Source organism: Bubalus kerabau, chromosome 19 (assembly GCF_029407905.1).
Source record: "Bubalus kerabau isolate K-KA32 ecotype Philippines breed swamp buffalo chromosome 19, PCC_UOA_SB_1v2, whole genome shotgun sequence".
Lineage (NCBI taxonomy): Eukaryota > Metazoa > Chordata > Mammalia > Artiodactyla > Bovidae > Bubalus > Bubalus kerabau.
Genome location: NC_073642.1, coordinates 32,151,086 through 32,162,310, shown reverse-complemented (window position 1 = coordinate 32,162,310; position 11,225 = coordinate 32,151,086). Strand labels below are relative to the sequence as shown.

General features: G+C 43.9%; 1 protein-coding gene and 1 long non-coding RNA gene across 3 annotated transcripts in view; one reads left to right on the top strand and one right to left on the bottom strand.

Annotated features, from left to right (window-relative positions):
* Positions 1-3,565: 3,565 nt before the first annotated feature.
* LOC129634009 (uncharacterized) lies at positions 3,566-9,566 on the bottom strand. 2 transcript variants are annotated; one of them, XR_008705363.1, is made up of 4 exons: positions 9,467-9,566; positions 6,042-6,151; positions 5,139-5,186; positions 3,566-3,938 (listed from the first exon to the last, which is right to left on the bottom strand). It is a non-coding gene; the product is annotated as an uncharacterized LOC129634009 (long non-coding RNA). The 2 variants fall into 2 exon arrangements; XR_008705364.1 differs by lacking the exon at positions 9,467-9,566 and adding an exon at positions 9,186-9,435.
* Positions 9,482-11,225, top strand: part of ETFA (electron transfer flavoprotein subunit alpha) — a 70,150-nt gene continuing 68,406 nt past the window's right edge. The window contains exon 1 of the mRNA XM_055555970.1: positions 9,482-9,640. Within this exon, the coding sequence (XP_055411945.1) occupies positions 9,602-9,640 (39 nt within the window). The 5' untranslated portion in view covers positions 9,482-9,601. The remainder of the gene's footprint in view (positions 9,641-11,225) is intronic.

The window sequence follows — 11,225 nt, the reverse complement described above, 5'->3', positions numbered from 1 at the left end:
GGGCATACCAGACCACCTGACCTGCCTCTTGAGAAACCTGTATGCAGGTCAGCAAGCAACCATTAGAACTGGACATGGAACAACAGGCTGGTTCCAAATAGGAAAAGGAATACGTCAAGGCTGTATATTGTCACCCTGCTTATTTAACTTCTATGCAGAGTACTTCATGAGAAACGCTGGGCTGGAGGAAGCACAAGCTGGAATCAAGATTGCCGGGAGAAATATTAATAACCACAGATATGCAGATGACACCACCCTTATGGCAGAAAGTGAAGAAGAACTAAAGAGCCTCTTGATGAAAGTGAAAGAGGAGAGTGAAAAAGTTGGCTTAAAGCTCAACATTCAGCAAACAAAGATCATGGCATCTGGTCCCATCACTCCATGGCAAATAGATGGGGAAACAGTGGAAACAGTGTCAGACTTTATTTTTCTGGTCTCCAAAATCACTGCAGATGGTGACTGCAGCCATGAAATTAAAAGACGCTTACTCCTTGGAAGGAAAGTTATGACCAACCTAGATAGCATATTCAAAAGCAGAGACATTACTTTGCCAACAAAGGTTCGTCTAGTCAAGGCTATGGTTTTTCCAGTAGTCATGAATGTGAGAGTTGGACTGTGAAGAAAGCTGAGCGCCAAAGAATTGATGCTTTTGAACTGTGGTGTTGGAGAAAGACTCTTGAGAGTCCCTCGGACTGCAAGGAGATCCAACCAGTCTATCCTAAAGGAGATCAGTCCTGGGTGTTCATTGGAAAGACTGATGCTGAAGCTGAAACTCCAATACTTTGGCTACCTCATGCGAAGAGTTGACTCATTGGAAAAGACCATGATGCTGGGAGGGATTGGGGGCAGGAGGTGAAGGGGACAACAGAGGATGAGATGGCTGGATGGCATCACTGACTCGATGCACATAAGTTTGAGTGAACTCCGGGAGTTGGTGATGGACAGGGAGGCCTGGCGTGCTGTGATTTATGGGGTCACAAAAAGTTGGACATGACTGAGCGACTGAACTGAACTCAACTGATGGGACCAGTCGCTATGATCTTTGTTTTTTGAATGTTGAGTTTTAAGTCAAATTTTTTCACTGTCCTCTTTCACTTTCATCAGGAGACTCTTTAGTTCCTCTTTGCTTTCTGCCATTGTTGTTGTTGTTGTTGTTGTTGTTCAGTCACCCAGTCATTTCCAACTCATTGCAAATTCATGGACTGCAGCACACCAGGCCTCTCTGTCCCTCAGCAACTTCCGAAGTTTGCCCAAGTTCACATCCATTGCATCAGTGATGCCATCCAGGCATCTCATCCTCTGCCACCCTCTTCTCCTTCTGCCCTCAGTCTTTCCCAGCATCAGGAAATTGTCCATTGAGTCAGCTATTCACATCAGATGACCAGAATACTGGAGTTTCAGCTTCAGTCCTGCCATTAGAGTGGTATCATCTGCATATCTGAGATTGTTGATATTTCTCCTGGCAAACTTGATTCCAGCTTTTAAGTCATCCAGCCTTTCACATCCAGCATTTCACATAATATACTCTGTATATAAGTTAAATAAACAGGGTGACAATATATACTGCCTTGTCATACTCCTTTCCCTATTTGGAACCAGTCAGTTGTTCCATGTCCAATTCTAACAGTTGCTTCTTGACCTGAATACAGGTTTCTCAGGAGACTGGAAGGTGGTCTGGTATTCCCATCTTTTGAAGAATTTTCAGTTTGTTGTGATCTACACAGTCACAGTCAAAGGATTTCTTGTAGTTAGTGAAGCAGAAGTAGATGTTTTTCTAGAATTCCTTTGTTTTCTCTATGACCCAACAAATGTTGGCAATTTGATTGCTGGTTCCTCTGCCTTTTCCAAATCCAGCTTGTACATCTGGAAGTTCTTAATTCATGTACTGCTGAAGCCTAGCTTGAAGGATTTTGAGCATAACCTTGCTAGCATGGGAAATGAGCACAAATGTCTGGTAGTTTGAACTTTCTTTTGCACTGCCCTTCTTTGGGATTGGAATGAAAACTGACCTTTTCCAGTCCTGTGGTCACTGCTGAGTTTTCCAGATTTGCTGACATATTGAGTGCAACACTTTAACAGAATCATCTTTTAGTATTTTAAATTGCTCAGCTGGAATTCCATCACCTCCATTAGCTTTGTTATCTTCCTAAAGTCCACTTGACTTCACACTCCAGGATGTCTGACTGTAAGTGAGTGACCATACCACCATGGTTGTAAATTGTATGAGCAGAGGATTCAATCTGGTGACCTGCTGTATGTGTGTGTGGATGGGTTTTAATCGGCTTTATTGAGGTGAAATTCACATATGATGAAATTCACCAATTTTAAATGTTCTGTTTTTTGAGTTTTGATAAGTGTAGACAGACATTATATATAGACAGATACTGTGTGTGTGTGTGTATATATATATATATATATATATATATATATATATACATATACACCACAATCAAAATACAGAACACTTTCATCTCACTGAAAAGTTCCCTCATGCCCATTTGCCTTTAGTCTCCACCCTCTATTCCAGCTCTTGGAAACCACTTATCTGCTTTTTGTCCCTTTACTTTTGCCTTTTACAGACTGCAATATAAATGGAATCATGTGTCTTTTGTGTCTGACTTCTGTCACTTAGCATAATGCTTTTGATATTCACTCATGTTGCTGTGCGTATCAATAGTATGTCTTTCTTATTGTGTTACAACGGAATCTAATAGATCATACTTAGCTTGGGTTACCATAACAAAACACCACAGACTAGGGGCTTAAACAACAGAAATATATTTTCTCAGTTTTGGAAGTCCAAGATCAAGGTGCCATTGTGGTAGGGCTCAGCCTGGCTGGCAGACAGCTGACTTCTCTCTCTGTCCTCAAATGGGGGAAAAAGGAGGGATGCAGTAATCTCACAGCCAGTTCCCCACCTCCCATGGCCTCCTCTGATCCATATTATCTCTCAAAGATCCTATCTTCAAATCTGTCAAACTGGGCTTCAATATATAAATTTTGGGGGAACACAATTCAGTCCATAGCACAGTGGAATACAATAGACCATGATTTGTTAATTCATTCACCAGTTAATAGGCATTTAACAGGTTATTTCCCATTTGGGACTGTGATAATAAGCTGTTATAAACATTAGAGTACAATTTCAATCTAGTTCCTGAGTTAAAAATTACAATAAAACCTTATCACTTCTAAACTGTCAAATTGCTATGTAGTACAACAAGTTGGAATATTCAGCTTCTATTTCAGACAAAAAAAATTCACAGAATTGATGTGCCAGTGTCTCCAAGTTTATAGTCTATGGGAACTTGAATAGAATTTGTATCCTATTGTTGTGTGAAAATTGTATAAATCTTAATTATGTTGAATTGGTTCATAGTGTTTTTCAGGTCTACTATATCCTCTTATTTTCCTATCTATTCATTCTATTAATTTTTGACAGTTGATATTGAAACTCCAACTAAAAACCTGAATTTATCTACTTAAAAATTGTAATATATAGTGGAACTAGATGCAACTTTGTTCTGTATTTTCCAAGTCTCCTATAATTGTGTTATCACACTTACATAACTTAAAAAATAAAAAAAAGAATAAACAATCACAGAACTGATAAGAGTCCATGAGAGTGAGTGAATTTCACCATTGACATGGAGACAGTGACAAATGATAGATTTAAAATATTTGCAATGAAATATCTGCTGACAAATAATACAGTGAATAACTACAGGCTTTATACACCTTATATTTTCATAAGTTTTTAAATTTGTCTAAGCCTTGTTCTGCTTCACACGTGTTTTTGCCACCATTAGCTGTAACGATCATAGCAGATTCCACTTCAGCTTGTACTGATTTGTTTTCTCGGCTTCTTAGGAAACAGTCTGTTCATTCAAACTATTCACAGAGGCCTTCTGCAGTCATTTCAAACTTGGCTCTGACTCCTTGAATAAATAAGACAAACTGAACATTATCATTAATAATACCTGTTTACTCATCCAAAGCTAAGGAAGACTACTTGAAATAATTTTCCTTGATTTTAAATTGATTATTGAAGTTGCTTTTCATGCCCTCATTTCTTCTACCCCCAAACCTAACTGTAGTAAGCAAGCTAATTTTCTTAGGACACATTTTGTCAGCTGGTACAATCAAGCCAGATTTAAACTCAATATCAGTAAAACAGTTTTCCGTGCTTGGTTAACAAATGAGCCACTAAGAAATTTACTTCGGTTGCAGATTTGTTTTCATTCTTTACACTCGTGAAGAAATTCTGATGTAATGAGCTATTCAGTTTTAAATACTGCAGATGATACATTCCGTTTTTAATTTTCAATTTTTTCTGATGATTGTGCTCCTGTGGGTTGACAGTAATGTGGTTAGTCTGTTAATGTTGATGTATACTGTATTCTTTTAGTATGGCAGTAGTGTTATTGCATAATAAACACAGTGCTTTACCATCTAATTCAACAACAGAATAATTCACATTCCACTGGATTGATGTTCAAGTTGCATGTCTGCCCAGTTTTTCCCTCTGTCCCATTCTTTCTGGTTCATCCTTTACACAGATGTGGATCTTAAGGGCACCGCCTCCCAACAGTCGTCAGGTGCTTTAAACTTGTCTCAGAGTCTGCTTCCAAAAGAAACAGGAATGTGTTTCTATTGCAAGCGGAGTGGTCTGAGAAGGCAGGTGATGAGATGCAGTTTTGGAGCTGTATTACTCTTTGCTAGGCCAGTTCTGAGGCCCCTCTCACTGCCAGTAGCTGGAATGCAGATAACTCTTTGCATAAAGTAGTGGTGCAGTTGTTATAGCTTTCAGTGGTGGTGAATTGGGATGCTTTGCTTGTGGAAGGGAATATGCTAGGCATTTGAGAGAAACAGAGGAAATAGTTACTATGAGACAATGGCATTGGGTGGCAATTGCTAAGCTCTACTGATGCCCTAGACAAAAAATATAAAAAACTAGGAGTGATTAACAGGCAATTTAAAACCTGTGTAAAAGTTGGAGGGCTTCCTTGGCAGCATACAATGAAGCAACCTTTAAGACTCTAAAGGATTCTCATCATTTTTCCAATCAATTCATCAGTGTTATCCCTGAAGACACCAGACTAAACCCAGAGGGTGACAGTGGACCACCCCAAACTCACCCGAGGAGTAGTCCTCCTGCAGCCACCACACCAGCTTGGGCATCTTAGCTAGAGCAAAAGAACACAGCCTCAGGTACACTTTATGTGGACATTGCTTTGGTGAATAAGTTCTTTTCTATGCCTATGAGGAAAGTAGATCAGAAATGGTATGCATTCACATGGAACATCAATGTTACACATTTATAACTTTACTCAAGAGCTATGTTAATTTTCAGCTTCTATAGTAAGACAGCCTAAGAGATCAAGACCATTTAGACACCCTGTAAAACATCACACTGCTCTGTTACATCAGTGACATCTCACTAACTCAGTCAGATGGACAAAAGGTGGCTAGCTCAGGGAAGAAAAAGATTTTATATCAGATCCAGGCTGTAGTCCCAGCAGTACTGCTATTAGGCCATTTATGCTTCCATAGCTGGTATTAATGTTGCATCTGCATCTTGAATCACAGACCTTTATATGGTGCTGTGCCCCCATAAGAACATGTAAGTCCAGGAAACGAGGTGTGGAAGCAGGAGGGACCTACTTTACCATCACTCTTGTGAGCTCTTGAGGAGCTTCAGCTTCCAGGCCTCACAGCCCAGAGTATTTATTTACTTCCTGGAGTATTTACTTCCATTGAAGTATTTAGCTACAGATGCCACTGCATTCTGGGCACCTTGTATGCAAGGACCAGCAGGCTAGAAGCAGAGTTGTCATCCTGGCCAAGAGTGAGCCACTTGGGTGCTTCTCAGTACTCTCTTGCCCAGTCATGACAATAAATGGACAAATGCAACTACTCTGGGCTAAGAAGGGCCAGTGGTCAGGGGCTTGGATCAGCAGGCAGACCACTGAGCACAGAGGAGGTGCCAGCTGAGGGTAGAGGAACTTGGCATGGCTGACGAGGAAGGAGACAGTGAGTACCAAGTGTGTTCCCCAGAGAGCTGCTGCAGCTGGGGCTGTAATTCATCCCACTAAGGCTCCTCTTTTAAGTTTTCACCAGGAATCCCAGAGAAGCTGCTCCTGAAACTGGCCTGTGGGGAGGAAAGAGGTGAGGTGAGGTGAGGTGTTTTTTCAAAGAGACTGGAAGTTGACTGTGAAGACTGCTCCCTCCCCTCATCTTTCCCTTCCTGCCTTTTCTCTTTGGACAAACATTCTACAACCACTCAGTAAACATGAATCAGATACCAAAAACCATTGACTGGGTCTTGCCACAAAAGCAGCTCATAACTGAGGGGGAAAGACAGATGCCCAAATATCTACAGGGGAAGTCCTCTAAGATGTTTTAGTGCACATGTTTTTCGGTGGTTGCTGACCGGCTTGTGAACATGGAACTGGCCACCACTCCATGAGCAGCTCTGGTCATTCATCACAGACCTGGACAGTTTTCTGCCTTTTCCTTGGTTTTGGTTCTGCTCTGCCAGGAACCACCTTGTCCCCGTGGACATTGCGTGCCTCTGCTGGGCACAGCTGCTGCTGATTCACTGGAGCCTGGGTGGTGCCAAAGCTGCCCCAGCGAGGGTGGAGGCAGGATGGGGGTGGGGAAGCCTCTCTTCTCTTTTGTGTTTTGCTTTGTCATGGGTGTGAAGGCGGGGAAGGAGGTTGGTTTGTGTACCAATTTTTCCACATCATTTTTAGTAAAATACTCCTTTCAGTTTTTACTTAAAGCACCCTGCCCTCTTCTTTCCACTTCCACAGGACTGTCCAATTGGGAAACTGGGCTGGGAGGCAATGCAGTGATACAAGGAGTCCTAAATGGCAGCTCCTACATGCGGACTCCCAGAGGGGGTCCACAGCTCCAGCCCACCATGTGGGTGCAGACGTGTTCTAAGTAGATGTAACTGGTGTTCAAGTTATGGTCATAGAGAGTAAAGAAGAGGAAAGGGTTCATTCACCCTGGAGGGTTGGAGAAGGCCTTACAGAAGAAATGCCTGTGAGCTTAATGTTTAAGGTGGCATAGGAATCTGCCAGGTGGAGAAGTCTTGCCAAGTCCAGACAGAGGGAAGAACAAGCAAAGTATAGGGCCTGCGAATGTTTGTTGGCTCAAAGTTCTTGCTCCAGGGAATTTATATTCCCATGCAAGCAGATTAGCAAGAAATACAAAAGAATAGAAACGTGTATGCTGTTAGGTGGTGATGAATGCCAACAAGGAAAGTCAAAGGAGATGGCAGAGAGTGCAGAGGGAGGGGGACTGTTTTCTGTAGGGTGGCCAAGGTCAATCTTTTTGAAAATGTGGCTGTTGAACAGAGACCTGAATGAAGTGAGAAACAGAGCCACGTGAGGAGCATTTCAGCCAGAGGGAACAATGCGAGTGCAAAGGCCAGAGATGGGAGCTGCTTGGGGTGTTCAAGGAGCAGCAGAGTGTGTGTGTGTGTGTTGGGGGGCATAGTGACAGGGGGCAGTGGAGAGGAGGGCTTTGAGCAGAGGACATGATTAGTCTGCTGCTTGGAGAGGAGACTTCAGGAGGCTTAGGTATAAACAGGAACACCAGTCAGGGGGTTCCTGCCATGATCTAGGGGAGAGATGATAGGGGCCTGAGGGAAGGCAGCCGTGGTGGAGGAATGAAGACATGTTGGTGGAACTTGTTGGAATTTGTACATCTTTTGAAGGTAGAGCCAGTGGGATTTGTTGGTAGTCTCAACAAGGCTGGAAAGGTAGTTTGTTACAAAATTGGGGACTAAGAATTTATGAACGTATCACTCCCCTGCTTAAAGTTCAGACTCTGTAGCAAGCCACTCATTGATTTGCTGATTCATCCAACAACTAGTGATTGAATACCTCCTATAAGACAGGCTGTGTGCAAGGTGTGAAGACACACTAATAAAAACAAGCAGGACAGACTCTGCCTTTACAGGTCTTACAGACAGATGGGCGAGACAGACAGGTAACCAGGCTGTTACAACCCATGTGACAACTGACTCCATATACAGGGGAAGTAGTATAGGTGAAAATAGGGGCACATGGAAGAGAGATTTAATTCAGAGTTACTTGTGGTGGTGGTGGGGGATGGGGGGAGAGAGGAAAGTCCAAGTTGAAATATCAAGAATGAATAGGTATTAATATTAAACAGTTGAAGGAATAAAGGGGAGAAGGAGGAAGAGAGTAGGGAGGTGAAGGGAATAGGGTATTGGAGGATTTGAAGGAAGTTCTGTATGGCCATGCAAGATGGAAAGGGGGTAAAAGAAGAAGGGATTAGCTCACATAAGGCTTATACCTCACATTAAGGGGGTTGCATTTTATTTTAAAAGCAATGGGGAGCCACTGAAGTGTATTCAGCAGGGGAATCCATCACTGGTTTATCCCTTTGAAAAGCCCTTTGGTTGCCGTGTGAGATGGATTGAAGGGTGGAGAAGCCTGGAAACAGGGAGAACAGTAAAGAAGCAACTGAAGCAGTGTAAACACAGACAGGGGTAGAAGAGTCCTGGGTGGATTTGGGAGTGTTTGGGGAGTGGAATCTCTAGAATTTAGTAACTGATAGGATAGAAAATGAAGGAAGGAACAAGTCAAGTGTGACCCTCAGGTTCTGGCTTGAGCCGTTGGGTGGAGATGGAAAGCTTTGCCCGAGAAACAGAATACAGGCAGAGAATGAAGTCTGGATGGGAATGCCCAGTCAGTTGTGAATGTGTGGGTCTGAGGTGTTGAGAAACATTCTGAGGAGCTGCCCAGTAGCCAAGTGGATCCAAAGGTCAGGAGAGATTTAGCAGTCATGGGCACTGAAGCCAAAGTGTGGTTGGGACTGAGTAGGGATAGAAGAGGGCTTGGGTGGGGCCGCATGTTACACCCCAATTCAAGACATTTCCCAATCTGCCTCCTTCTATAGGCAGCACACAGCAGCCTGCCCCTTGTTCTGGGATCTTCCTGTCCTGTTCCTTCCTCGTTTGGGCTCCCTGTTTGTTCCCCTTCTAGAACCCAGCTCAAACATCACCAATTCCAGGAATCATTCCTTCCGTAATAGTAATGATACGTTTTCCTTCAGAGTCTGGTGAAGTCAACCTTTCATGCATCCTTTTATTATATTGCCCTGACCTGAAAAATGTGTTTAGCATATTGCAGGTCTTAGCATGATACCTGTAAACAAATGAACAGGCAGACGAATAATTAGAGCTTGAGCGGGGGACTTAGTCGAGAGGACTAGGAAGCCAGGACAGTGACGTAATAAATCTGGTGTAACTGGACACTGCACACTGGGACCGGCAGGCAGTCTGAGCTACCGTCACCCGCTCTTCCTCTGCTTTGCCCCTGCCTTTCCTTATCTAACGCAGCTCCACTTTTGTCCCACTCCCAAGTCCAGCCCCTAACTTTCCGCCCTTCCCATTGGTTGCGCGACCGCCCAATCGGCGGGCAGAAACCTTAAGCTCGCGCTGTCTCGGCTCTCCTGGGGCGCCTGCTCTCGTTCCCGCGTCTCGCGAGCGTAACGGTGCCTCGCGGAGCGTTTGCAGTTCGGTCTGTTCTCGGCTGCCGTGAGGCGAATCGGTGCAGGCACTATGTTCCGAGCCGCGGCTCCTGGGCAGCTCCGGCGGGCGGTAAGTCCGGGCGGGGAGGGCTGAGCCCGGTGACGGCCCGGCCTTAATCTGCTGTTCCTGTGAAGGTCTGGGCGAAGGTCACCGCCATCTCCAGACCTAGCTGGCCCTCGCGCTGGCCGGCCCAGCTTGAACTGGGGCTCGGGTTCAAAGTTTTGGGGGCTTGCCCTTGCTTCCTTCCGGGTCGCCAGCTGGGGGTCGAGGTCAGAGCTCAAAGTACCGAACCTAACTCCCGCTGCCCCTTCGCGTCCTCTTCGCAGCCCTTCTCCAGCCCTCCAGCTTTCCTCTTTGCACTGCTGGGCCGCCAGGTTTTCCACCTTTGGCGGAGAGCGAGCATCTGCGTCCCCGGGGAATCTTTACCCGAGGGAGGAAAATGTCGCCGCTGGGATGCCTTCTTGTAAAAAATAAAAAACTTGAGTTCAGCTTCGAAGGTGTCGTTTCTGAAAGAATTAAACATTTTCCCTGGGCGCATTATGGCTGCTCGAATCCACTCACTGTCAAGTACCGGGGGCGAGGGGCGATGTGGTTTTGGAAACTTGGTCTGCTCTCTGGTAAATGGGACAGTGGTGAGTTTAGGTGATTGTACTGACAACTTTGGCCAATTTGCTTTTTTTAATCCAGCAGATTGTTGGTTAAGTATCTGGGGGAACTATTGGTAGCGCTAAGTTTTTGATGCTTTTATTAGTTACAACTCATGAGTTTACCACATTTTTCTATTATGAGAAAGACTGATAGAAAATATGTTTTTGTCTAACGCTATGGGACACTAGTATTTGGAGACTGACCAGTTACAAGTCAAGTAACAATTTATACTGTAGATTCTGAAGGTTTTCTAATTTACACTTAGGTTAAGTGACAAGATTGCTAAACTTGGGTCAGAAACTTTCCTGTCATTTTGTACTTTTTCTACAGTTTTTCTTGTGCACGCATATTTTCTTTTTTCCTGCTGGGACTTTCTCCTTGACACATAGTTAGCAATCTTTCTAGATATCTGTAGGTCCTTTTCTTGTGTATTCTTTGTTTCATTAAAAAAAAAAAAAAAAAACAACCCACCAACCCTCCATTCCTCCTCCTCCTCATACACACAGAGTTCAAACCCATATCCTTCAGGTCAGCCTTCAGTCTTTCTCCCAGATATTTTCCTCAGCGGATCCAGACATAAACAAGTTAAAGGCATCGATTTGGAAAAAGTTCCAGGTATCAAAGTGACACTCTTATTGTATACAGTAATGAGAAGGTAGTTTTGTGGACAGGTTAGAAGTCTGGCCTAAGAGAAAGAGTTGTGGAGGGGGCATTTGAGACTTAGTTATTTTATAGTTATTGACTCAGTTATTTGATTTCCCTGGTAGTTCAGATGGTAAGGAGTCTGCCTGCAATGCAGGAGACCTGGGTTCTATCCCTGGATCAGTAAGATCCCCTGGAGAAGGAAATGGCAACCCACTCCAGTATTCTTGCCTGGAGGATCCCATGGACGGAGCTGGCGGGCTACAGTCCACAGGGTTACAAAGAGTTGGACATGACTGAGCAACTTCACTTCAACAGACAAAAAAGTGGAACGACTAACTTAAGTAATCACTATAAACACAGT